The following is a 26171-nucleotide window of genomic DNA, read 5'->3' as shown; positions in this document are numbered from 1 at the left end:
TTCTGTCCTATAGGGCCACTCTGAATCAGGATAGACCAACAGCAAGGAGAGTTTTGGGGTCATTTGTGAGATTTGAGGGGCATCTGAGAGGGCTGGAGAAAGGAGAACACACTCACTAAAGAGAGATATTTCAACTCATCTCACCCAGAGCATGTAGTAAATCTTGAGAACTAACAGGCTCTCTGGAGTTATATGTATGATCCATCCCCTTTATTTTACAGATAAGGTAGAGGCTGGAGACCTGAAGTGGTTTTCCCCACCCCATCTTGATAGTGAGAGTCCTGGTGTGGTGCTGTGTGCTAATGCGTCATGACGACTGCAAAGTCGTTTGAACTGCAAGGTTGTTGGTTCAAGCTCACCGGGTGCTCCACAGAAACCCTATACAGGGTCGCTATGGGTCAGAATCGACTCGACGGCACTTAACAACAGTATCTTGATAGTGAGGGGCAGGGTTAAAGTCTAGTAAGAACCATGGTTGTCTATATAGCCTATCATCTTAGGGTTTGCTTAGAAGTAGAATATTGCCATTATTCATGCTAGAGTGTATCTCCCTTTCGTACCTCTATTACCTTTTGTCTAAGAAAAACCTTGAAGCTACTTTGAGGGATTTCTGAGCAGGGTGCCTCTGGAAAACATTCTTTCTTGATTGAACCTGAGCTCCTGGCTTCTAAGAGCATTGCCCTAGACGGAATGAATCCACCTAAAGTCAGATACTAGGCTTTGGCCACCCTTTTGTTTCTGAGCTAGGTCTTTTGTGTTCGATCTGGTTTAGTCTGATCAATGATGAGAAACTCAACTAGCTACTTAGGAGCAAAACTCCTCATCACAGTATATGAAAGGGTTTCGATCACATCTACCTGCTAAGACAAGCTTCAGGGGAATGCTGCAGTCTTGGGGTGTGGCTGCCACATCTGTGGCCCCTGAGGTCCCTGCTTGCCTCAGGTCTACACAGCGATGGATGGTACCAAGACATGCAGCTTCAGCCTGTGGTCTGTGTGGAGACAGTGTTGATGGTTACTGAATTAGAGAACCTCGGCGCTACTCTCTTCCTCTTCTATACTCCCGTGCGGTTATAAATGGGGAGACTGAAGCTCAGAGAGATAAAGTGATGTAGCATCTGTCCTACAACTTGTGTGATCTTTCCACTACATTCACACTTTATTCTCATGAAAACTGCCAAAAAAATCCTAAAATTCTCTGCCCAGGTCTGCTGGGAAGAGTTCATCTACCTTTCTCAAAACACTCTATTTTTTATTTATTTATTTATTTTTTTATTCCCTACCAAAAGTTAAGTAGATTTGAATCCGAGACAAGTAATGTCATCTGTGGAAGTCGAAAGTATTGAAGAGTGGAGGTATAGGGTTGTGGGGAGAACTAAGACAATGTCCCCCACCCCCAAAAGCATAGTAGAACACTGAGTTAGACCTTGATAAAGTGATTTCATTTACAAAAAAAATATTCTGCCAACCTTTAGGTTGACTGTTCCCAGATAAATGCAGAACACACCCATGTTTGGTTTGAACTCTTTAAAGCTCCAGAATTTGACATCACAAATCCACTCATCATTCCAAGAGGGAGAGTCTGCTCTTGGTCTAGACAAGAGGAGCTTGTGATGTGACCCACAAGCCTTCTTGGAGCACCCCTGCAGAATACAGGCTGGCTCCGCACTGCCTTTAAAGATAGAGAGGTAACCTAGTTCCTTAGAAACCTACTAGCGTAGATTTCAAACGTCTGAATTGAAGAGGGCTCTGAACAGAATTGGGATTGTCCTGGGCAAGCAGAACTTTCTGCATTCACTGAATAGGTAGGTTCCCAGGGTGAGATTCAGCAGGCTTTACATTCAAGTTAAACGCAGCAAACACCTGCTTTCTCAGACCCTAGGTCTCTGGGTGCCAGAAACGGTTTGTGCAGCCTACAGGCAGACAGATTGAACCCACCGGCAGCACAACAACAGGGAGGTTTAGAGACCTGCTTCTGAAAGATTACAGTCAAGAAAGCCCTGCAGAGCGCTTCTAGTCTGTAACACACGGACCGCCATGACTTGGAATCAACTCTAGGGCACGTAGTTTTGTTTTGTGCTGTTTTTCATTGTTGCTTTATGTCAGACCTTGGAGGAATGAGAGCTGCCCATCCTGTAGTCTAGAGGGAGAAGAGAGGGAGGCTGAACAGGTAACTATGTAACATGGCAGGGTGTTCCGATGGCAGGGTGAAGGTCCGAACAAGGATGATGGGAACACGGGAGGGCCTGAAGCCACAGTCTACAATCACATTGCCCTGCTATGAACTTTTGTTCTGTTAACTTTGCAAACCATCCTATGATCCTTCGCTGCTAATCCAATTTGTAGAGTTTCCTATCAGTAGCTTGAAGGAGAAGTATGATGATTTTAAGAGTGATTGCTAGGTTTCACTGGCAGGGAGAGAAAGAAGTTCTGTCACCCCGATTCCTGTCCTCAGGAACGCATGTGAACTATACCTGGGGGAGAGAGTTTGCACATTCTAGAAAATAGACCTCCTTCTCTTCTCAGGTAATAATTGCAATTTTGCTCTTCCCAAGAAGTTTATATTCAAGCCAGTGCAAAAACAAAAATATTCAGCTTGTCATTGGCATGCTAACAGATCATGTTTCCCTCTTCCTGTTTTTTTTTTTGTTTTTTTTTTCTCCTCCTTCCAGAGCTGAAGCTGTAATAAATGTCTCATCGTCACCAGCTGTTGCTGACAGAAGTAATGACACCGTTAAGCACAACATCCAGACAGGCTCACCCAAATGGAGGCACAACCAGACACTTTCCCTGAGGATCAGGTACTGGTAATTACCTCTAGGACAGAGACTGACTTGCCCCTGACCAGCACACGCTGCAAATTGCCGCTCTCCATGAGCCAAAAAAATCAGAGTAGAAAGAAATGTTTACCTCCCACTGAGGTGAGCTTCATCTGTAAGAGATCATTTGGAAACAGACACTCGAGTCGAGTCCAGCAGTATTGTGGCGGTGAGTCTGCCAGGGAGGTGGCAGGCCACTCTGCTGTGGGCTCAGGTCAGCCGTATCAAGGCAAAGAGATCACGGAGGCCTCCCCCAGGGGAGCAGCCTTCCCTGCCCAGTCTGGCATTGTGTCCCTTTTTGTGGGGACAGTCTTCCAGTTCCTCCTCGGCCCTCAGGGCTTTTACAGTAGTCTGTCTCTTACCCCACAACATAAAACTGAAAAATCACATTGGGCATTCAGTGACCCCAGGATCTACCATGACACCTGACCCCAGAGCAAGAGGTCTGTGCCAACAGGGAGCAGTTCCTTTTCCTGATGGCAGCCCAGTGGTGGCTGAATGGGGGACTGTCTAGAAGGAACGCCAGCACCTTGGACAGTTGTCATTGATACAGCCAGTATTAACTAAGCAGATATTGGTCAGTATAATCCAACTGGAGTCCGTGGGTGCTACAAACAAGTCCTACACTCGACTGCTAACAGAAAGGTTAGAAGGTCAAGTCTATCCAGAAATACCCCGGAAGAAAGGCCTGGTGATCGACTTCAGAGAAACCAGCCACTGAAACCCTATGGAGCACAGTTCTACTCTGATGCACACAGGGTTGCCAAGAGTCAGAATCAACTCAACTGCAAAAGGTTTATTTGATTCTACCATTCAGTCATCCATTTGTAGGCATTGTACTGGTGTCGGGGAGGGGAGAAATTGAGTCAAACATTCTAGATGGGCAGACGGAACCATGGCAGATTCATGATGGTACCGTGGGATGTGTATATGAGGTGGTTTGCATCTTACAAATAGAGTGAAATAGACTGGTGCTGAGATTTGGTAAGAGGACTAGGAGGGAAAGGCTTGTCAGGAGTGATGGGTTGTGAAGGATGGTTGGGAGTTTGCCAGGTACACATTAGGTTCTGAGCATCATGCTGTCCCTGCTCAGTGCTAGGGAGCAGGAGGCTGGCTCTGGAGGGGAGGGGATTGGTACTGTAGGCAGGACCAGATCATGGAAAGTCCTGACTCTCTCAGCTGGTCTTCTCAAGCCCTCACTGGGGACAGGAGAACAAAGCAGTCAACCCAAAGTGTCACCACACAGAGCAAAGAGTTGGTCCCTTCAGGTAGGCTCACTCTCAGTGTGGGAATACCTCCTCATTTTTGAGGCATAGTTTTAGTACTTGAATGGGTGTGGGGAGTCGAGGAATGAATTTTAGGTGGTTGAGAAACTGTCCAAAGGAGTTGACTTGGATCACCAGCATTCTGCAACTTTCCACCCCTTCGCTGTCTTTTCTGAGGCCCCTGAGTGTGGTCCTAGTAGCTGGAGGTCTGCTCTCCTGACCCCTTTAATCCAGGCAGGACCTCCAGTGGTGCTGTAGTATAAGCACTGGACTGCTAACCTTTCAGTCAGCAGTTCAAACCTACAAGCCACTTCGTGGGACAAAGATGAGATGTTCTGCTTCTGTGAAGATTCACAGCCTAGGAAACCCTATGTTGTTGTTATTGTTGTTATGTGCCATTGAGTCAGTTCCCATGCATGCCATCCCTATATAGGATTTCTGACAAGTGGCTGGTGAGTTTGAACCACTGACCTTATAGTTCATACTGACTATGCGGTCCAGTGCTTTATCCCACAGTGCCACACCAGGACTCCAGGAAACCCTATACAGGGTTGTTAGAGTCAGAATTGACTCGATGGCAGTGGCTTTTTCGTGCTGACACCATGGATCACTGAGAACACCTGTAATCCGTTTCCTAGGTCTATCATAGCAAACGACCACCACCTTTGTTGTTCTGGAGTTAGAGGGTATTGAAAGTACTAGGCACTGCTTGGAGAAGAAATAGAATCTGTATTGGAAGAAGTGCAGACAGCATGCTCCTTGGAGGTCAGGATGGCGAGTCTGAAAGTCCAAAAGCAAGGTGTCCGTGAGATCACACTCCCTCTGAAGGTCCACGGGAGGGTCCTTCCTTGGTTCTAACAGCTGCTAGAGGCTGGTGCCTCTCCCAGTCCAGTCTCTTCCTCTGCCTTCACACAGCTTCCTCCCGTGCCTATGGCTCTCCCTTTTATAAAGACAATTACCATCAGGTTTAGGGTTTACCTAGGTGACCCAGGATGATCTCATCTCAAGATCCCTAATGTCATTACATCTGAAAAGACACTTCTTCCAAATAAGCTGATTCGAAGGATCTGAAGGAGAGGAGGTGGACATGGCTTTTAGGGGCCACCGTTCAATCCATACCACCACTTGTTTGTAAGATCCTCCTAACAAGGTCCCCTGTTCTCCCATGCCTCACCCTTTCAAAGAAGATCAAGTCTGATCTTGTGTTCTCCACAGCGATACTGCCAACGCTAAGGCATCGCCTGCAGAAACAATTTGCTTTAACCCAAGGGGAAAGGAATTTCTTTAAACTTCAGTCAATTACTCGCCATAATTATTCATAATAAAAGATTCTGCAAGTGCTTTGGAAAGATGCTTAATAATTGATAGTAATTTCTCATAATTAATTAGCAATTAATTTACTCACAGAAGTGTTTGTTTATGGGTTTCTGGGGGACTCTCTTTGCTTTTAAGTACTTTGGGATAAGTAATTGCATGGATCATAAGACTTTTCAAATGGCATTAGTTTTTTAAGTTGTATAATTCCTGGTAAGGCCCAGTAAATAAAAAAACAATGCCTGTTTTCCATCAGGAGGTAAAAATTGATCAGCAAGGATTCTTTTCCCTACATGGTAGCAAGATTTTCAGGTCATTAATAAAGACAAATCTTATTAAAGGATGCTGATCCCTGGTGTTGCAGAGCAAAGATGTCAGCTTGAGGACTAAGGTGCACCTGACCCAAGCCATGGTATTTTCAATAACCTCATATGCATGTCACAGCTGGACAGTGAATAAGGAATGAATGCATTTGAGTTATGGTGTTGGAGGAGACTATTGAAAGTGCCATGGGCTGCCAAAAGAACCAATAGATCCATTTTGGAAGAAGTGCAGCCAGAGTGCTCCTTGGAGGCCAGGATGGCCAAACTTCATCTCTCATACTTTGGACATATTGTCAAGAGGGACCAGTCGCTGGAGAAGGATATTATGTTTGGTAAGGTGGAGGGTCAGAGAAAAAGAGGAAGACGCCCAGTGAGATGGCACAGTGGCAGCATCAATGGACTCAAGCGTGACAACGGTCGTGAGGTTGGCCCAGGATCAGGCAGTGTTTCGTTCTGCTGTGCATAAGGTCGCTATGAGTCAATACTGACTCAATGGCACCTAACAACAACAACAACAAAATCCCTGGTGTGGTACTGTGGGATAAGCAATGGACTGCTGACCCCAAGGCCAGTGGTTCAAGCTCACCAGCTGATCCTCAGAAACCCTATGTAGCATTTCTATGGAACAGACTTGAGGGTACTTAACAACAACAACAACAATCTCTGGGTTCTTGAGGCAGTGGTGGTCCAGTGGTAGAGTTCTTGCCTTTTATGTAGGTGGGGGTGAGGCTCAATTCACAGCTGATACACCTCATTTTTCTTGACCTCATCTTTGTACTTTGCTGGGTGATTTGAGAACTTGCCCCTTAAATCAACACCACTCCAGAGCTTAGAGAGCAAGCTTGTGATTGTGTTTGCTCTGAAACAATTCAAAAGAATTGTGTCTGTGGAACCAAGAAGTTTACTCTAGTCAGAGATTTGGTGGGGGGAGACCACACTTCACAAATCGACCAGCTCACAGAACAGCAGGTCATACTCGTAATCTCTCAAAGGTAGAATAGTGATATACCTCACAATGTCGAGACATTCATTCTCTGTCCAGAGAAGGTTTCCATGGAAGAAAATGTACCAGTGAGGAATGAAGCACACATCACCCTACCAGTTCAGAGCTTCCTTGCTGATGATAATCAGAATCCCCCTACCTCAGGTAGGTGTGAGGTAGGGTGATTTGCCCAAGAGAGAAGGACTTATGGAATGTGAGACTTTCACATCCATAAAACTAAGGCAAACCAGGAGGGTGGGTCATCTTTTTCTCTGGGGCCATCTGTGGGAAGCTCACCTCACACCTAATGGAGTAATTTTCCAAGGCAGTTTTCACCTCTGTTGGGAGAGGACGTAACCACGGCAACCAGCTCTGGCCCCTTTCTAACAATTTCTGCCTGAAACTCACTCTCTGAGGGCATCTGAGCTCTCAGCACGCTGTGGCTGTTTGCCAGGCAATAGAGAGACAAGGAAAGCTAGGACTGACCACCGAGGACATCTGGAAACAGGGAGACATTGTCCTCATGTGTGTTTGGTTTTTATAGGAAACAAATCTTAAAGTTCCTGGATGCTGAGAAGGATATTTCTGTCCTCAAGGGGACCCTGAAGCCTGGAGATATTATCCATTACATCTTTGATCGAGACAGTACAATGAACGTGTCCCAGAACCTCTACGAACTTCTCCCCAGAACCTCTCCGCTGAAGAACAGGCACTTCCAGACTTGTGCCATCGTGGGTAACTCGGGGGTCTTGTTGAACAGCAGCTGCGGCCAGGAGATAGACACTCACAGCTTTGTCATAAGGTAACTGACAAGTGCTGGACCCCAGGGGGCAGCGGTGCATATTTAAACTGAATGTGGCCAGCTGTCCCAAGAGAGTGAAGAAAGGAAAGGGCTCCAATTTCTCCCTGAGCAGCTGTTCTTAGCCTTGCCTGCCTGTTAGAATCACTTGGGTAATTTTTCTAAGTCCCAGAGCCCGGACTGCACCTCGGATGACTTAAATCAATCCAAAGGGCGTGCAATCCAAGTGATTACACACCCAGGTGATTCCAGCCAAGGTTGAGAATCACTGATCTGAAGCAGAGACAGGCAAACTATGGCTACCTCCCTCTTTATTTTAAATACAGTTTTATTGGAACACAGCTACACCCATTTGTTTCCAGAGTGTCTGGCTGCTGCTGGAATCACTGGATGTTGTCAACTGTTAATGTGCTTGGATGCCAACCTAAAGGTTGGAAGTTCAAGTCCATTTAAGTCTACCTTGATACAAAGGTTTGGCAATGTGCTTCCAAATAGTCAGCCATTGAAAAGCGTGTGGAGCGCAGTTCTATCCGACACACATGGAATCACCAAGAGTCAGAATCAAGTTGATGGCATCTGGTAACAGCCCTTCCTATTACATTGTAACTAGTTGTAACAATGAGACTACGTAGCCTGAAAAATCTAAGATATTTGTTATCAGACTTTTGACAGAAACAGTTCACCAAACCCTATCCTACAACCTGGTATTAAAGAATAGTAAGACAATCATCTGGGCATGCCAGTTGTGGGTCCAGGTTTACAAGGTGGTACTCTTCAAGTACTTTTATTATCCTGTGATCAAACTCTGGGATGTGTTGGGGAGACAGAGAAACTTGGATTTTATACTTGGCTATTCTTTTCTCTAAAACATCAGTCACCAGAGATATTTGAAGACAGGTATTCATTGTCCTGATAACTGACCCTAACCTAGATAGATTTAGAAACAAGGGTTTGCTGTTGCCTGGTCAAAAGTAGGACACACAGAACCTCTGGGTTCATTCCAAACAGCTTCTAACCCAGGCAGACTTGCATTCCGTGGCTCCATTTCTTTGGGGACAGTGCCCATTACAAAGAGCACCTTGTCCTGGGGCTTTTCAAAGTGGCCTTATCATAGAATGCCCTGAGCCTCAGACATGGTTAGATGGGCATATTTACTGGTACTGTAGGATGTGTGTGATTGTAGAGATACTGCAGACTGACAGCCAAAATGGACTTACTTTTATTTCTCTAATCCTTGGGAAAGTTTTGCGTTTACTGGGGCAGTCCAGTGTCTCAGTCCCCGGTGAGGTGACCGGAAAGAAAGAAAGAGAATGTGGCTGCTTTGACTGGACACTCTTCAGTGGACTTAGTGTCACAGGTGAGGGCAGGCAGGCAGAGAGCGAAATCTACATCTCAATGAGCTCTGGTCGCCTGCCAGGGTGTTGTTGTACAGGGTTGAGGGCAGTCTTTCTGGCCTAGTCTCACACAGACCACCCTGGCCCTTCACCTGTCATAAGTCATGAGTTTCAACAGTGAGCTTTCTGAACTCTGCTGCAAGAATTTATAGAGGAAACAGCAAATTCTGATTTTTATTTCATAGCAAGCATGTTATCTGAAGTCCAGTCTTGGCTCTGCCACCCATTTGTCATGTAACTTGGAACAATCACTCCTCTTTTCTGGACTTTAGCTTCATCATCTATAAAATGGGTGATCGGACTGACAGATTTCTAGGTCATTTCATTAGGAATACTGTATATCAAGCGATAGCCCCATGCTTCTCAAATGTTCCCATGGACACAATCACCTGGTTTGCTAGGAGGCAAAATTAATCAGGTCTAGGGAGGGACCTAAGACTCTACATTTCTACAAAGGGCCCAGGGAAGGCCGCAGCTCCTGGCACATGGGCCACACTCTGAGGAGCATGACTCTGGCTGCCTTCACCTCACTCCATGGTGCCATACCCATACCTTTTCACACATAGATAGAAAGAGAGATCTGAAATGCCAAGGAAAGAGCTACTCAGATACAGCTGTCCATTGACTTGTAGATCTATGCACATGATTCTCACAGATCTCTGTAGCTCAAGTAGACCTGAGTGGAATTTTGGGACAGAAATCACACGGCTGCATTATGCAAACACCCCACGTTTAATGCTAGAGACATGGGACCAAAATGACAGCTCTGGCTGCTTTACACATTGGCACCAGCTCTCTGAGTTTTTCCACCCTGGGACCCATTCCAGGCCCTCCATTTAGAGATGATTTACAGGCCAGAGGCCCCAGAAAAAGTAAGTGAATGTCTGCTCCCATAAAGGTTTATAGTGTTGTAAACCCTAAGGAGCAGTTCTACTATGTGAGGGAGAGCCAGCTCAGTGGCAGTGGGTGGGGTTGGACTTGGCATACTGGGGAAGCACTGCCCTCTTCTAGGTTGCCCACCTATGACTTCTGCTCATTCACCCTTTCAGACTTCCCTCAGTGGTCACCACCTCTGGGAAGACCACCTGGTATTCCTCCATCCCCATACTTATGATGACAGTGTTGTTAAGTGCTGTCAAGTCGACTCATAATGACCCGGTATAGGGTTTCCGAGGAGTGGCTGGTGGGCTTGATCCACTGCCCTTGTGGTTACCAGTCCAGTGTTTATTCAACCGACCCACAAACAATTTGCATGTATTGAGTTCTTACTCCGGTTGAGCAGTGTTTGAAGTATTGGATTTGTAGCGGCCCATTTAATCCTTGTGAGAAGGCTGCAGTTGTGATACCTATTATAGCCAAGGACCTGCTTGTCAGAGACAGCTGGATCTCTAGATAGGCACATCGATTGCTATTCCTTAGCTATAAAGAAGCTCAGAGAGGCTGAACTTGCCCAAAGTCACTCAGGTAGAAAATATCAGAGCTGTGTTTTCAACCTGGGAATCAGCCTTCAGTGCCCTTACTCTATCCCTCCCCCTTTCCCCCAAGTGCATCATCACCTGGTGTGCTGAGAATTTACTTGTTTGTTTTCTCCAATCCTAAATCTAAAGACACAAATCTAAAACACAAGCGCCGTTCATATCCGAGACCAGAGTGTGAGGTATACGGTAGGATCTCAGTTAACTATTTGTGGCAGGAGAACAAGAAGAAGACTGTCAGAAGGGGCCAGCGAGGGTAGGAAGATGCTCTGAAATTTTGTTTCGGGATGCAGAGGAATAAAGGAAAGGCCAGGGATGGCATCTCATCTTCCTCAAAGGGACCATACCATCTTTTTTCCAACAGGTGCAACTTGGCCCCCGTGCAGGAGTATGCCCGGGACGTGGGGCTCAAGACAGACTTGGTGACCATGAACCCTTCGGTCATCCAGCGGGCCTTTGAGGACTTGGTGAATGCCACGTGGCGGGAGAAGCTGCTTCAGCGTCTGCACAGCCTCAGTGGCAGCATCCTGTGGATCCCTGCCTTCATGGCCAGGGGCGGCAAGGCACGTGTCGAGTGGGTCAATGAGCTCATCCTGAAACACCAGGTCAACGTGCGTACTGCATACCCCTCCCTGCGTCTGCTGCATGCCGTCCGAGGGTGAGTGAGCAACAGGCTTGGTGAATAACATGCTTTACAGATGCGCTCCATCTCAGCCCCGCTACCCCTTAGCTGTGTGACCCTAACTCATCATCTAACTTTTGTCAGCTTTCCTTTCTTAAGAAAAGAGGGGGTTTGTTAAGTGGGCTTTATCTGATATGCCAATTTGGGCCAAGTGGTCTTGCCTGACTGGAGAGCTGCACTGAGAAGGATCGTTGGCTCAGTGGGAAAAGATGCCGAATGCATTGTTGTTGTTGTTGTTGTGAAGTGCCATCAAGTCAGTTCTGACTCATAGCGACCCTGTATAGGGTTTGTAAGAAGTGACTGCTGGATTTGAACCACTGACCTTGTGGTTCAAATAGACCCTGTGGCTTAGTGTTTAGAAGGGACAGTGTTGGCCACTGCGTCACTCCTCTGCCATCCCAGAGAGGTGGTTTTCAGGGTTCGATGGACTTGGCTTCAGTTGTCTTCAGATAGGTCATGTTAAGTTCTCTAAGATCGTTTCTACCTTAGTAAAGTAGGGGTGGTGATGATAACACAGAGGGAGAAGACAAAATGAAATCTTGTAGGAGAATGTGTGGCAGGATGAGTGAAAAGCCCGGAGAGAGCCTCAGGGACATCAGCTTTACCCTCATTACCACTACATCATCCTCACTTCCTATGACACTTCTCTTCCTCACAGAAGACCTCTTGCTGACAGAACGTAGGCTCTGTCTAAAGAAGACTTCGCTGGGGTATGTCTTTGTTCACAATCCTTCAACTAGGGAATAAGAAGGAGATATTAATTAAAGCGTCACAACCCATTCTCTCTGAGAAGTTTCTTGATCAGGATTCAAGTTACCAGTCACGTGGAGTCCTTTTAGGCCTGGATCTCCAGTTCTCAAAAAGGGATTCCAGGAAGTAAGGAAAATAAATTGAGACTGTTGGAAGGGTCTAAACTATTCCTACCAGAAAGCACGTGTCCTGATGAGACTGTTCAACAACCCTGGCTAAGTGGATTGTCATTCCCAACCTCCAGTTGTTTGCTCCTGGGCTAAGTCCAGTTGTCATGTGACTTGGCATTAAGCCCAGATACCTTGACCAATAGACTGTCTAGGAATAGTACCAGCAGCCAGCAGAGAATAGTTGAACGTTAAGAATGTATTCCTTCCACTTTAAATCACTCCAAAGCATAGTCATTTTATTTTTCACAGTTTTTCTTGGCCAAATATTCAAGCTGCCTGGTTCTGGCTCAAGGTCTTACCTACAGCCGCAGTCAGTGGTGGCTGGCGCTGGAACAGTGGGGGGCTGGATGAGCTGGGATTTGAACCTACATTTCTCTCTTTCTTCATGTAATCTCAGGGTTTCTCTCTGTGGTGAGAGCATGGTGCTAGATTGGGCTTCCTCACAGCATGGTGGCTGCAGAGCAGTCAGATTACATACATGGTGGTTGAAGCTTAGGAATAAATGTCACTGTCATAACCGACTAGCTAACAACTCACTCAGGTAGACCAGAGTCAGGAGAAGCAAACATAAACCTCATCTTTCAATGGGAGGAGTTTCAGACAGATTTTTAAACCTCAATAATGCATTCAACAAATATTTATTGAGTGCTTAATATGAGTTCTGGTGTGGCGCTGCTGGACCGCACGTTCGGTTTCAACCGCAAGGTCAGTGATTCAAACTCACCAGCCGCAACTTGGAAACCCTATGCAGGGTCGATATGAGTTGGAACTGACTCAACAGCACTTAACAACAACAACATCAGGAAAATCTTATTGGGAAAGATGTGGGTTCATGCTAAGACCTGAGTGAGGAGAGGGCACTGTTGTTGTTGTTGTTTAGTGCCATCAAGGTGGGTCTGACTTGTAGCGACTCTGTATAGGGTTTCCAAGGAGCAGCAAATGAGTTTGACCTACTGACCTTGAGGTTCAAACCAACCTTGTGGTCCAGTGCTTATCCTGTAGTACCAAATAGCCATGCACAGATCCAATGGTAGAAGCTTCCTGGTGGAGAGAATCCATGGACAAGAGTCCCGAGGCAGAAGTGTGTGTTCACGGATGAGCAGCAGTGTGTCTGTGGTGGAACGGATGGTACAGGAGAGGCAGGGTTTGGAGTCTGCATAGCTCATGGACCATGAGAAGGGCTTGGATGTTCTTCACAACCCTGGAGGGGTTCTGATGGCAACCTTCAGAGGATCCTCTGGCTGGTGTGTGCAGAACAGGCCACAAAGGAGCAAGAACATAAGTAGAGCCTTTGTTGGGAAGCTGCTGCTATAGTCCAGGCTTCATCTAGTTCCCTAGATGAAGCAGCTTCATCAGATTTGCTATAAAATGTAGAGTTTCCTGATGAGTTCTACTTGAGCTGTCAGAGAAAATGAAAAATCCAACATGACTCTTAGGATTGGAATTTGAGCGACTGAGAGGATGGGGAAAGTGCTCCCCTTCCCAGTCTTGCCTTTCCAGAGTGGGATCAGACCCAAATTCAGTTGCCCATCTAACCACACACGTGACCACAGTTTTGTTCTAGGGCCACGAGGGGACCTAAGGCACAAACTCCTCATTGATATAGGGGTCACTGAAATGCTCTTCACCGGGCCTTAACCTAACTTTCCAGTGAGACCCCGGAAAACCTCTGAGTCACCCAGCAAAGACTCTTGTGGCCAGCTCTAGGCTCATGATGTGAGATCCACTGCCTCCCGCCCCGAGAGAACCCCAGAAAGAGACTCAGTAAGAGACAGCCACCCTAGTGGTGATGGAGCCAAAGCGATGCCTGTTGGTACACAGGGTGCCCTGGGCCACATTCCGTGCCCTGGAGCTTGACCCTCTCACAGAGTGCGGCTGCTGCAGCAGCTCCAAACCCACAGACTTTGACTTGGTGCCACACATACTGCTCCTCCCTGGGTGGTTTGTGGGGGTCACAGGGGATAAGAAACGTGGTGAACAGAGAAAAAAAGGACTTGAACTTGGATAGGGAATGGGCACCACCTGGAAACAGCCTCTGCGCCAGAGCTATTTCCAACTATAATTGATTTACGTTCGTCTGTCAAAATAGCATTAAGCTCCCGTAATCAGCCCTTTAAACAAACGGTCTGCTAATCCTCAGATCGTAATGTCTTCCTTTGCAGGAAGTCCTGAGAGGAGAGAAGCTTGGAGCAGGCCTGTGCTTTTAGCAACTGGAGGAGGGGTGGACGGGAGAGAGGGTCTTCAGGGCATTGAGGTGGAGTTCTGCCATTGGTTCTTTCCCTCTGTTGGACCATGGGACCTGAGAGGGTGCAGGTTCCAATGAGAGAGCATCAGTGAGAAGAGGAACAGTCTCTGTGATGAGAGGAAGGAATTCATTCACCTGTCTTAGTCTATCATTTGCATACATTCTTGTTTTCTTTAAAAAAAAAAAATAATCTATTGCCCAATCCTGAAAGTACCATGGACTGCCAGAAGAACAAACAAATCTGTCTTGGAAGAAGCACAGCCAGAATGTTCCTTAGAAGCCAGGATGGTGAGACTTAGTCTTGTACTTTGGACATTTATTAGAAAGGATCAGTCCCTGGAAGGCATCTTGCATGGAAACGTGGAGGGTCATCAAAACAGAGGAAGACCCTCCAACAAGATGGATTGGCACAGTGGCAACATCAATGTGCTCAAACAGCAACAATTGTGAGGCTGGCACAGGACTGAGTCGTGTTCTGTTCTGTTATGCATCGGGTCACTATGAGTCGGAACCAAATCGATGCTACTGAAAAACGACAATCGCATATTTGTACAGTGTGTAGACAGGGGAAGAGACCACGATGCTTCCAGTGTCTGCATTTTGGAAGTGAGGAACTTACAGTTCAGTCTAATTAAATGAGTGCCCTCAGCTCTCACAGGTAGCTGGTAGGGCCCAGCCTCTGATGCCAACACATTGTACTCGGGTTCCTGCCCTGGCACCTGTGTGGCTTTTCCAGGGCCCTCTGACTCTACCATGGTGCAGAGTGGCACATTGCTCTGACTGGCTGTTGGCAAGGAGGTGAGCAACAGAGGGGAAGAGACCCCTACAGAGCCAATGAGTCTCCACCCCCCCTCCCTGGAGTGGCAGCTGGTAGTGAGTGTTTCTAATTCAATTACAACAATGGGAAAGGCTCAAGCCCACAGAGAGGCCAGAACCGTGCCTGAGGACCTATTCAGTCAGGCAGCCAGCCCACAGGATTGGTGTTGAGAAAGGCTTGGAATCTAGTACTTTAGGCACCTGGAGTGTTAGACCTGAGCCTCAGAATGGCTTGAATATTTGCCAGGACTGGGTGATGGGTGTGGGGGATAAACTGGCAGAGCAGGTCCCCCACCTGTCAGTGGTTGTTGTTAAGTGCCCTTGAATCGGTTCCCACTCATAGTCACCCTGTATAGGGTTTCTGAGGAGGAGCAGCTGGTGGGTTTGAACTGCTGACCCTGAGGTTCGCAGCCCAGTGCTTATCCTACAGTGACACATCAGGAACCACCTGTCAGTGGATGCAGACGCCTGAGGGCGGGGCTATAGCCCAGGGGGTAAGGGTCCTCAGCTGGCTGGAGAGGCATCCTCCCAGACATGCCCACCATGATCTAGAGTGTGCCGAGAGCAGTACACCCCTTCTCTGGGTCTCAGTGCCTCGCAGTGGGAAGAGTCGGATCCACTGTCATAATGCTGCACAAGAAGACACAGGTCTGTACCACTAAAGCACAGACAGCTACAGATGCTGCTTTATTTTGAATGAATTGTCTGTCTCTTAAAAAAAAAAAGACAGTGTGTATATCAAAAAGCAAAATCCAAGTAGTGTAAAATAAATTTAAATTAAAATGTAAATCTTAACCCTAGACCCCTGGTCCTTCTCCACCTGTAAAAACTGGTGTTCTGCGTATGCATCATCCCAGAAACATCCCTTTTTACACCGAGAGGAGCCTGCTTTAAGCACTGCACCCTACTGACTTATGGAAATTACTCTAGATCAACACACCGCCTTGCTCCTTCCCAGCTGCCGGGTGTTCTGCTGTGTGTTTGCACTGTCGGACATTGCTGGTGTTTGCAATCTTTTGCTGATCTGCTGGATGTTGAAGTGAACACCCTTGTACTGGTGTGTGTAAACACACGATCATCTCCAGGTTGACCAGAGGCATTGCAGTGGCTCTCTAGGATAAGCACTGGAGTGCAAACCACAAGGTCCATGGGAGAAAGATGAGGCTTTCTGCTCCTACAAGATACAGAGTCCAAAACCGTACACAGCACCTCTGTGAGTTGGTAATGACTGGATGGCACGAAATGACAACAAAGTTTGCTCTAAGGGGTCTTGGTGGTACACGGGTAAGCACTCCATTGCCAAATGAAAGGTTGGCAGTTTGAACCCACACAGTGACTCCTCAGGAGGAAGACCCCAGGATCTGTTTTCATAAAGATTTCAGTATAGAAAATCCTATGGGGCAGTTCTAACTCGGCTCAGTGGCACAAAGCCACAAGGTTTGCTTTAAGCTCAGTTGCTGAAACGGAGGTTATATGCACTATTCATTTGTATTTGTTGTTGTTGTTAAGTGCCATACAGTTGGTTCCAACTTACAGAGAGCTTATAAAGAGTTTCTGAGCAGTGACCGGTGAGTTTGAACTCCTGAACTTGTAGCTCAAACCAACCTTGAGGTCAAGTGCTGACCCTATAGCACCACACCAGGACTCCATTGATTTGTATAGATATTGCCAAATTGCCTTCTTTAGAGGTAGGTATAGCTTTATGCTCACTATGATATATTGAAAATGCCTGTTTCCCCATAACTTCACCAACATTGGCTATTATCCACACTGTTTATCTTTGCCAAGCCAGTGAAAAATTGCATCTTACTGTTGCCTGAAATTGGATTCCTTTAGTTATGAATGAGAGCAAGTGTTAATGGTGTTTATTTTTTCTGTGTGTATCAATTTGAATTTCAGACCTTCTAAGCCCCCAGGAAATGGTCTTGCTGGGTCCCCTGTTGGGTCACTCAACCCCCTGACAAGCATCCCCTACAGCCAGGGGACCCCTGGAATAACCAGCGATACCTATTTCCCTCCTTTCTTTGGGCCACTTGCTATCTAGGGTCCTGTTAGCCTTTCCTTCAGATGTGTAGACCTGGTGGCTGCCTATTATTGTTGACAAGTGCCATTGAGTCACTTCTGACCCATAGTGACCCTGTATAGAGTTTCCAAGAAGCGACTGATGAGCTTGAACTTCCGATCATGTGGTTCAAACCAACATTGCAGTCCAGCGCATTAACCTATAGAGCCACAGGTCGCTGTCTTGTTGTTTTTATGAAGTGACATTGAGGTGGCTGCCTAGAAGTGTGTAAAATGACAAGGCTCTAAAGTCTGCCCTGGCCTCTTCTCCCAAGTTCCCATTTGCTGCTTCATGAACACAGATCAGTGGACCTATTCTGGTCCTGTACTCTGCTAGGCTCTGGGAACTACTTAGTGGCTAAGTAGCAGGAAGTCGGTCCCCCACTCCCGGAATTTAGACTTGTAGGAAGGGAGAAAGGCAAGCTCAAAAGTCATTATTTTGCAGCATGACAAGTACCCTAATGGGGAAAAAACAACACGTGGGACACAAAATCCTCCAGGGAAGGCCAGGAGAGCTTCCTGCATGAAGTGGTGTAGAAGCTGAGCTGCTCATCAGAAGGAGCTGTGAGTCAGGAACATGGGGAGGTGGTTGTACCCTGCACAGAATAAAACAAGTCCCCTAAGCAGGATGGTCGTGCCCAGCAGGGAGTAGAGAGAGGTCCCCAGGCCTGACTGAGGTGCTTAGGGTGTGTTCTGTGGCCCTCAGGAGTCCTTGGGGAGGAGTCCATGGCATGGTCAGATTTGAGGTGAGCCAGCCTGACGTAAGGAAGAGCATGGGCTAGGTAACCCTAGAAGGCTAGGGCCCAGGAAGCCTCCTTGAGCATTCTCACAGCTGGACCTGCTATATGCCTTCCACCCCCGAATCCTGAGACAAGACCCCCAACTCACCATCAATACCAAGCTAAACAGCCTCATTCTGAGGATGCCAGAGCCCTAAACAGTTCTGTGGGAGCCCCGCTCCCCTCCAGATGGGCTCCTCCAGGCCAGGGTGAGGTTGCTGATATGGAAGACTAGGGACCTGGGGTCAGTGAGTTCTGTCCTCAGCTCTGCTTCACACATGGCCTCCTGAAAACCACCAGTGAGACCCCCCTGCTCCTCAAGAACACTGAGCCATCTCCATCCCACAGAGCTCTCTGAGTTTCTTCCAAAAGGTCCCTCTTCTCCCCTTCTCCCACAGTGCTAACCGCCGTCCTTGCCATGCACCGAGCCCAGGGATTCAACGAGAAGGACAAATGCACTTTGGAGACAATTTTGGCAATCCTCGCTTATTGCTGCTGTCCGTGCTCATAAAATACGGTGCTTAATCGTCATGGCAATTGGGGTAGCCAATTTGAAAAATAATTACTGCCTTCTTGGAGATGACTTTGCTTTCTAATTAAAATTTCAGGACTGGGATATAAAAGGTGCATTGTCAATACAACATCCCGAATGCACTAGCTAACCTCATTTCGGAAGGCAACATTAATTAGTTTGTGCTTTCACACCCAGCTGTTATCCTAAGGAAAGAAATCGTCTACAAGGCGTCTACATCCACAGTGTCTAAATTGGCCGGTGTGACTGAGGAGATTTGAAGGAAATGGAGAGTGATTTGTCCCTGCATAACTCAGTCAGCTTCTATTACCAGCTGCTCATTACCCAGCAGCCCTGTGTCCCTGTCAGACATCGCTCCGGAGTGCTTGTTTACCTGCTGAGGCAGAATAGCAGAGAAGTCGGTCCCTCTGTGTCACTGAGCTCGCGATTCATCCCGCAGATTCATTTGCTGTTAACACCTTTCCCAGTTGGCAAATCTGGGTGAAAAGCCAGAATCTGTCTGACAGTCGAGAGTGGTTCTCTTCCTGTCCTGACAGGCCACAGTCCCAGCTGATTGTATTGCTAGCTTGCCCCTTCTTTTCTGCTGCCTGCCATTTTTCAGTTCTGCTGGAGTCAAACATTGGCTGAGCGTACTCTAAGTCAGGAGCATCAATCCCAGGCAGTGCTACAATAACAGACCCTCAAGTCCCAGTGGGTTAACACAAGAGTTTATTTCTCACTCTGTACAATGTGGGCTGACAAGAAATTGGCTTCCAACAGGTGACTCAGGGAATCTGGGATTCTCCCATTTTACAAGGACTTGGTATGACACTGTATGATAAGCGCTGGACTGTTAACCACAAGGTCGGCGGTTCAAATCCACCAATCCCTTCTTGGAACCCCTGTACAGGGTCAACAACAGCATCATAACCTGAGGTTCTGAAGTTTGAGGCAGTGGAAGAGAAAGTGAGAGAACTCATGCTTAATTAACTCTACTACAGAGTAACACATCTCCTCTCACAACCTATTGGCCAAGAGTGTTCACATGACCCAAACCTAATTATAACGGAACCTGGGAAGCATCAATGTCTCTGCCACAGAGTCGGTGTACAGCAGGTACCAAAGCTTTGCAAATCCTGTACAAAGGAGTGTCAGGTCCTTGAAAGTGTCCCTGCTCTCCCAGAGATGACGCCGCAGATGTCTGGAGACCAGTACACACAGTAAAAAATTATCAGGGAGAAGCAAAGCCCCTGCTAGGTTTGAAAAACGAAACAAAACACAACTGCCAATGAGGTTGACTGTTACTCACAGTGGCCCATGTGTGTCAGAGTAAACCTGCTCCTTACGGTTTGCAGTGACTGATGGTTGCTGTTTGTTCAGATCACCAGATGTCTCTCCCAAGGTGCTTCTTGGTAGACTCGAACTGCCAACTTTTCGGCTATCAGTAGAGTGTGATAACCAGGGATTCTTCACAATAGGTTGTTGTTGTTGGTAAGTGTCGTTGAGTCGGTTCTCACTCATCAAGACCCTGTACAGAGTTTCTGAGAAGTGGTTGACAGGTTTGAATTGCCAACATTGTGGTTGCAGTCCAGTGCTTATAATAGGTTGCTGTTGTTGTTGTTAAGTGCCATTGAGTTGCTTTTGACTCATAGCGAACCTGTATAGGGTTTCCAATGAGCAGCTGGTGAATTTGAACTTCTGACCTCACGGACCAGTGCTTATCCTACAGCGCCACACCAGGACTGTTATTATTAAGTGTAGTCGAATCAGTTGCAACTCATAACGACCCTGTATAGGGTTTCTGAGGAGCAACTGGTGAGCTTAAACCTCCGTCCTTGTTGTTCAAACCCACCTTGCAGTCCAGCATATTAACCCACAGCGCCATACCAGGGCTCCACACTAGAGGTGATTAATTTGGTCGATGCTGAAAACAGCAACACTAAAAATTAAAACAAAACTAAACTAAATTGCCACTGGGTCAGTTTTGACTCATAGTAACCCCGTACAGGGTTTCTGAAACTATAAGTCTTTATTATAGCAGAAAGCCTCATCTTGGAGTGGTTTGGGTTTGAACCACTGCCTTTGCAGTTAGCAGTCCAACACCTAATCCACAGTGTCATGCAAACTGGGGAGAGGAAGGTGGAGTGGGAGGTGAGTCACTAGGGGGACATGTTGGGGACAGTCCCTAGGGGAGGGAACAACATGTGTCTGTGTAATCCTCAGATACACATGTACAACTTGGATGTTTCACCTCTGATTAAATTCTTTTCTTCCCATTTCTGGGCAGAATATTGATGGTCTGAGAAGAAATTTATTTCTGAAAGTCTTCTCTGGCTCAGACCTTGCTATCAGAAAACAAACAAACTACAAATCCCTGATATGGCACCTGGACCATGTTGGGCAGGGTTTTCATTGACTCGAAGTGAGCCACAGTTAGATGGGAGCTATGTCCAGTGGTTCACACACCCCGGAGTGACATCAGTCACATCCCTAGACAACTGGAGTCAACAGGGACTGCAGAAACACCCAAGGAGCAGGGCTCAGAAGCCCTATCTCATCAGAACTTTTAACAATGGGATGTGTAAGAATTACTCGAGGAACTGATTCAGTATATCTGAGGTGGAAATGAAAATTCTCAGTGGAGTGGAGGTGATGTCAAACTAGAATGAGCCTGTTTGAAGTTCTGCCACTGAATTAGAGCTAAAAATGCAATGGACCAGCTCAGGACTGGATGACCTCCCTGTTATTGGAAGTCGAGTTGTGCACTCACCAGTGCTGGTTGGGGTGAAGAGGGGGAGGACAGGAAGGACAACCATCAGCTACTGCTCTCAAGGATTACCCTCCTCCTCTGCTCTCCCCTTGCTCCTGAGAGTCCTCCCAAGCCCATTGAACACAGAGAGCCAGGTAGTTTAAGGAAGGGCCCCTTCCCTAACCAGCCCCCACTGCTAATCAGGATCAATCATCCCAAAGAATGAACATCGCAGATATCAAAGTCCAGGGCCATTGAGTTGGTTCTGACTCATGGTGACCCCATAAGATACAATAGAACTGCTCCTTAGGGTTTCCAAGACTGTAAATCTTTATGGGAACAGACAGCCTCATCTTTCTCCCATAGGGTAGCTGGTGGGTTTGAGCCACTGACCTTTCAGTTAGCAGCACAGCATTTCACCCACTGTGCCACCAGGTCTCCTTAACTTCATAAATACTAGCTGGCAAATAAGCAGAGAATGACGTATGGTTACCCTAGTACTATCATAACATTAGACGAGTCAGATTCACCCACTGTCTGTACCATTGTTGAGGCTGCAGTATTTGAGGAAAGCACGTGGTTTCGCCATCAAAAGTCCTGTAGGGGAATTAGGGTGAGATGCAGCACCCTTTATGAGTTCACAGTCCTGGTTGATGATGTAAGAGTTTCCCTTGGTATGGCCAGCATTACCTTTCATCTTAAAATAGATAAAGGGAATGAGAAGACTGCAGAGAGAAATGGGCCTACTACCATCAAGAAAGAAGATCCCAGAGCATGTCTTTGGGATCCAGAGTCCCTGTGCTGGGAACATTCTAGACCCAGCTGAAGACTGACACCAGGACACGTGGAGATCAACAAGAAAATTGATCCCACAGATGTTGATATAAGATCTCTCCAGAGTTAGTGCTCTGAATGCAGACATCCAGAAGAACACCCAGATCTGTGTGGGAAGTAGTACAACCACAATGCTCCTTAGGGGTCAAGATGGCAAGACTTCATCTGTCATTCTTCAGCAGTCTTATCAGGAGTGACCAGTCCCTGGAGAAGGGCATCATGCTTGGTAAAGTGGAGGGTCAGAGAAAAACGCAAGGCGTCCAATGCAATGAAGTGACACAGGGGCAGCACCAATAGACCATGCCATAACAATTGTGAGAATGGTGCACAAGGTCGCTATGACTCAGAACTGACTCATCGTCACCCAACAACAAGCCTCCTAAACTGTGATGGAGTAAATGCCTGTTTGTTAAAGCCACTCACTAGTGACATTTTTGTTAAAGCAACACTAGATAACTAAGACAGGCACACTGTATAATGTGCAGATAAGAGTTCCTGAAATTGGGTTCAAACCTCAGTTGGATGCTACGAAGGGTTGAGTAAATGTTTGGAAAGGATGAAGAGGGCAGAAGACGCCCTAAAATGAGCCTTCCTCCAGGCTGAGAGCAGCTTGCAGATTGGCAACCATCTGAGCACCCTGATTCCAGGCAGTCGCTTGGAAACATCCAAGTAGCTTGAGCTTCATGAGGGTGCTTCTGAGAGTGCTTCCCCTTGGTCATGGCACCCGGAATCTGTACTGCAGATGGAGTTGCCTTGTCTGGAGCAGGCCCACCATGCTTGGTTGCTAATGGTGCCCAGTGGCTAAGGGATCTGCAGCAGGTCCCCTTCACTACAGCTTAGTTCGGCCTGGCTCTGTCCTCCCGCTGGTCTCAGAAACTGGGAAAACTCCGTTAAAGGAAGACCAACAGTCGGACAGAGACGATACCTCAGTTCTATGCCAGTCTTAAAGGGAGAGGAGCTGATTTGGAAGCAGATACACTTCTGAGTTAATTTAAACTTCCATCTCCTGTGGCTGAGGAGGGGGTGACCATCAGATACAAGGGACATGGACAGAGCAGTGGTAAGCCTGGCCCAGCCCCAGCCAGTGCTTAGGTGAGAAAAGCCACCCTACACACTCTAGAATTTTCTCTTCAAGACCAAAAAATACCCTGCCTAAACCAACCTTCTCCCTAGCCCATGGTGGTGGCGTACTGTGGATTCGGTTCCGACTCATAGTGACCTTGCATAGGGTTTATAAGGCTGTAAATCTTTATGGGAGCAGAGAGCCTCATCTTTCTCCTGTGGAACAGCTGATAGTTTCAAACCTTGAGGTTAGTAGTCTAGCTCGTAACCACTTTGCTACCAGAGCTCCTTACCCTAGCCCATAGAAAGTCGCTAATATAAATGCAAGAAAAATAAGACTGTGCCACAGTACACAAACGTATAGTTCAGAGAATCCATCCTTCTATTCCCAAAATGACTGTTCACATATTCAGCAATCTACGGTCTCCAGGTCCCTTAACTAAGACAGGTACCCCAGAGACGGTGGGACCTGTGACCCTCTGAGAGCCCTAACCCAGAAGGAGAGGCTGTGTGCCCCTCACAGCCCCACATTCCATATCCTAGGAAGGGTCTGGGCATAACTGGATGGGCGAGAGGAACTGACTCTTGTTTGAGTCCAGGGCATAGCCACAAAGGAAGGATTCCAACTGGAACCTTGATAAAAGAGGCCAGAGACAAATCTAGGCCAGCCAGCTGTCTGTACTGAGGCTGGCTTCAGAGAAATGGCTCAGTGCCCTGGGGAGCTGCAGTCCTTCCATCTGGGAGGTGGAGTTGAAGGTGAAGCTCTTTGGAGGCTAAGCAGAGGCCAGGTTTTGCAGAGTTTGTATCGAACTTGGACTCTACCTGGAGCAGTCGAAACTTTTACACAGAGAAATGACAGGATTTCTGTTTGGAGGGTGAGCCATGGGGGCAGGTTGTGGTCACTGTTGACTGCCATCAACTTGGTTGTCACTCATAGTGACTCTGGGCACAATGGAACGCAATCTACACCATCCTGTGTGCTCCCATGATCAGGTCGTTGTGACCCATAGAGTTTCCAGGAGCTGATTTTCTTCCTACTCCTGTTCATCATCATAGTACCATGCGTTGGCTGGGAATCAAACCCTTCATGGTGAAGGAAGGTGGGAATTCAACCACTGAGCCATAATACAGGCTGTGGCCATGGGGACTTCTAACCAGGGCAAGGAAGAAACGAAGGTCTGCAATGTTATCACAAGGAGGAAACGAAGGTCTGCAGTGTTATCACAAGGAGGAAATGAAGGTCTGCAGTGTTATCACAAGGAGGAAACGAAGGTCTGCAGTGTTATCACAAGGAGGAAATGAAGGTCTACAGTGTTATCACAAGCACTTGTTCCTACTATGGTCCCCTTACGTTGTATTGCATTCACCTGACCATCTGAGGTGTAACTGTTAGTCTCTCCATTTCTGGAGGAAAGAAAATCAAAGCATGGGAAAGATTATTCCAAAGGATTCATGAACCAGGAGAACATTAGTCTCCATGACCTAGAGATCAGAACTAGGTGATATCTGGCTACTACTATTAACTGCTCTGAAAGGAATCACATTAGAGGCCTTGGATACAGTGGGAGAAACTGTGGGACAAAACTCAAAATCTTAAATAAAAAAGACCAGGCTGACAGGTTGTATCGGACTAATGGGACACTCAGCTGTGGCCCTTAGTCACCCTTCATGTCAAAGAAATGAAGTCAGTGAAAACGTTTTAAAAAGTAAATGAATACAGATTACAACCTAGGAAATGTATGTTCTACTGTGTCATTTAGGGTTACATTGAGTGAGAATTAACACAACAACACACAACATATAAACGATTGTGTGATTTATTGAAATTACACAAGTGATTAGGAATTTATAACCGTGTGATATAATTTATTGAAAGGCTAACTCCTCATTCAAAAGCACTATTTCAGTTTGGCTTTCTGAACTGCTCTAGGGTTCTGTTTTGAACTACCGAAGACCTTTTTGTCAAAGGGAAGAGGCACTAGAAAGCCTGGGTAACCAATCCAAATACACAAACACCCTCTAACTAAAAGTTTTGTGAATTGTGAATAATATGAAAGAGTTTCGACTTTCAGAAATATGTCATTTCTTCTTTGTCTGGTGGCATACTTCTACACTTGGCATGCGGCAATAGCTAAGTTGGTGTAGTTGGTTACAAAGTCACACACATGGCTGTGCTGAGGTGTCAACTCAGAAAGTGCACTGGCATTCACTTCTGTTGGGAAATGTGTTTTCTTTACAATAGCAAATAGCAGCATGGGGGGTGGGGATTGTTCTGTCTGGAATGTGTCCTCCAAAAATAAAATGGATATGTTGAAATCCTAACCCATGTCCCTGTGAGTATGATCTTGTTTGGAAATAAGGTCTTTGAAGATGTTGTCAGTTAAGATGAGGCCAGAATGGAGTAAAGTGGGGTTTAATCCCAGTTGAGTGTCTTCTTTGTAAGAGAAGAAACACTAATGTAGACAGAAGGGCAGTATCTACCAACCAAGGAACATCTCGGGAGACCGGAAGCTGGTCGACAGCACTGAAAAGCCTGTGGAGCCCGGTTCTGCTCTGAAACCAATGGCATCATCAGGAGCCAGAGGCAACTTGATGGCAACTGGGTTTTTGTTGTTGGTTTATGGACTGCTTTTGGATTACAATGGTGGAGTTGTAGAGGCAACAAAGACCAGATGGCCACAAAACCTAAAATATGGACCATCTGACTCTCGACAGAAATGTGTGCTGAGCCCAGCTTTAAATTTCCACATTAAATCTGAGTTCAAGTCAGATCCTGCAACTTTGTCCATGAGCAAACCCTCTGTGGTTTCTGAGCCTCATCTCAGCATCTGTCCCTGCTGGCAGCTGGTTTGAGACTTCTACACATGCATGTCTGTGAAGGCGTCCAGAATCAGGACTACCTGGAGGGTGGGAGCTGCGGATCAGGATCTTGGTTGGTGCCTATATTTTTGGAACAGGATGCAGCTGTTGTGCAGGATAAAACTTTCTTCTTTCTGGTGACTGGCTAGATGAATACCACACAGCTTGTAAGCTTTCAAGAGGGAACCTAGATCCAGAGGGCCTGGAGGAAGGTAGAATCTCCAGTGAGTAGTATTCAATCTGACTAGGCAGGGCTGATGCAATGAAATGCAGATGGGTCTCT

General features: G+C 46.8%; 1 protein-coding gene across 2 annotated transcripts in view; it reads left to right on the top strand.

Moving 5' to 3' along the window:
* Positions 1-26171, top strand: part of ST8SIA2 (ST8 alpha-N-acetyl-neuraminide alpha-2,8-sialyltransferase 2) — a 75004-nt gene that overhangs the window by 48021 nt on the left and 812 nt on the right. For both annotated transcript variants that reach the window (XM_006867110.1, XM_006867111.1), the window contains 3 exons: positions 2672-2800; positions 7247-7504; positions 10735-11028. In XM_006867110.1, coding sequence (XP_006867172.1) covers positions 2672-2800; positions 7247-7504; positions 10735-11028 — 681 coding nt within the window. The remainder of the gene's footprint in view (positions 1-2671; positions 2801-7246; positions 7505-10734; positions 11029-26171) is intronic.

Source organism: Chrysochloris asiatica, unplaced genomic scaffold (genome assembly GCF_000296735.1).
Source record: "Chrysochloris asiatica unplaced genomic scaffold, ChrAsi1.0 scaffold00101, whole genome shotgun sequence".
NCBI classification, from domain to species: domain Eukaryota; kingdom Metazoa; phylum Chordata; class Mammalia; order Afrosoricida; family Chrysochloridae; genus Chrysochloris; species Chrysochloris asiatica.
Note: the sequence above shows the minus strand (reverse complement) of the source record. Positions and strands in the feature narration are given on the sequence as shown.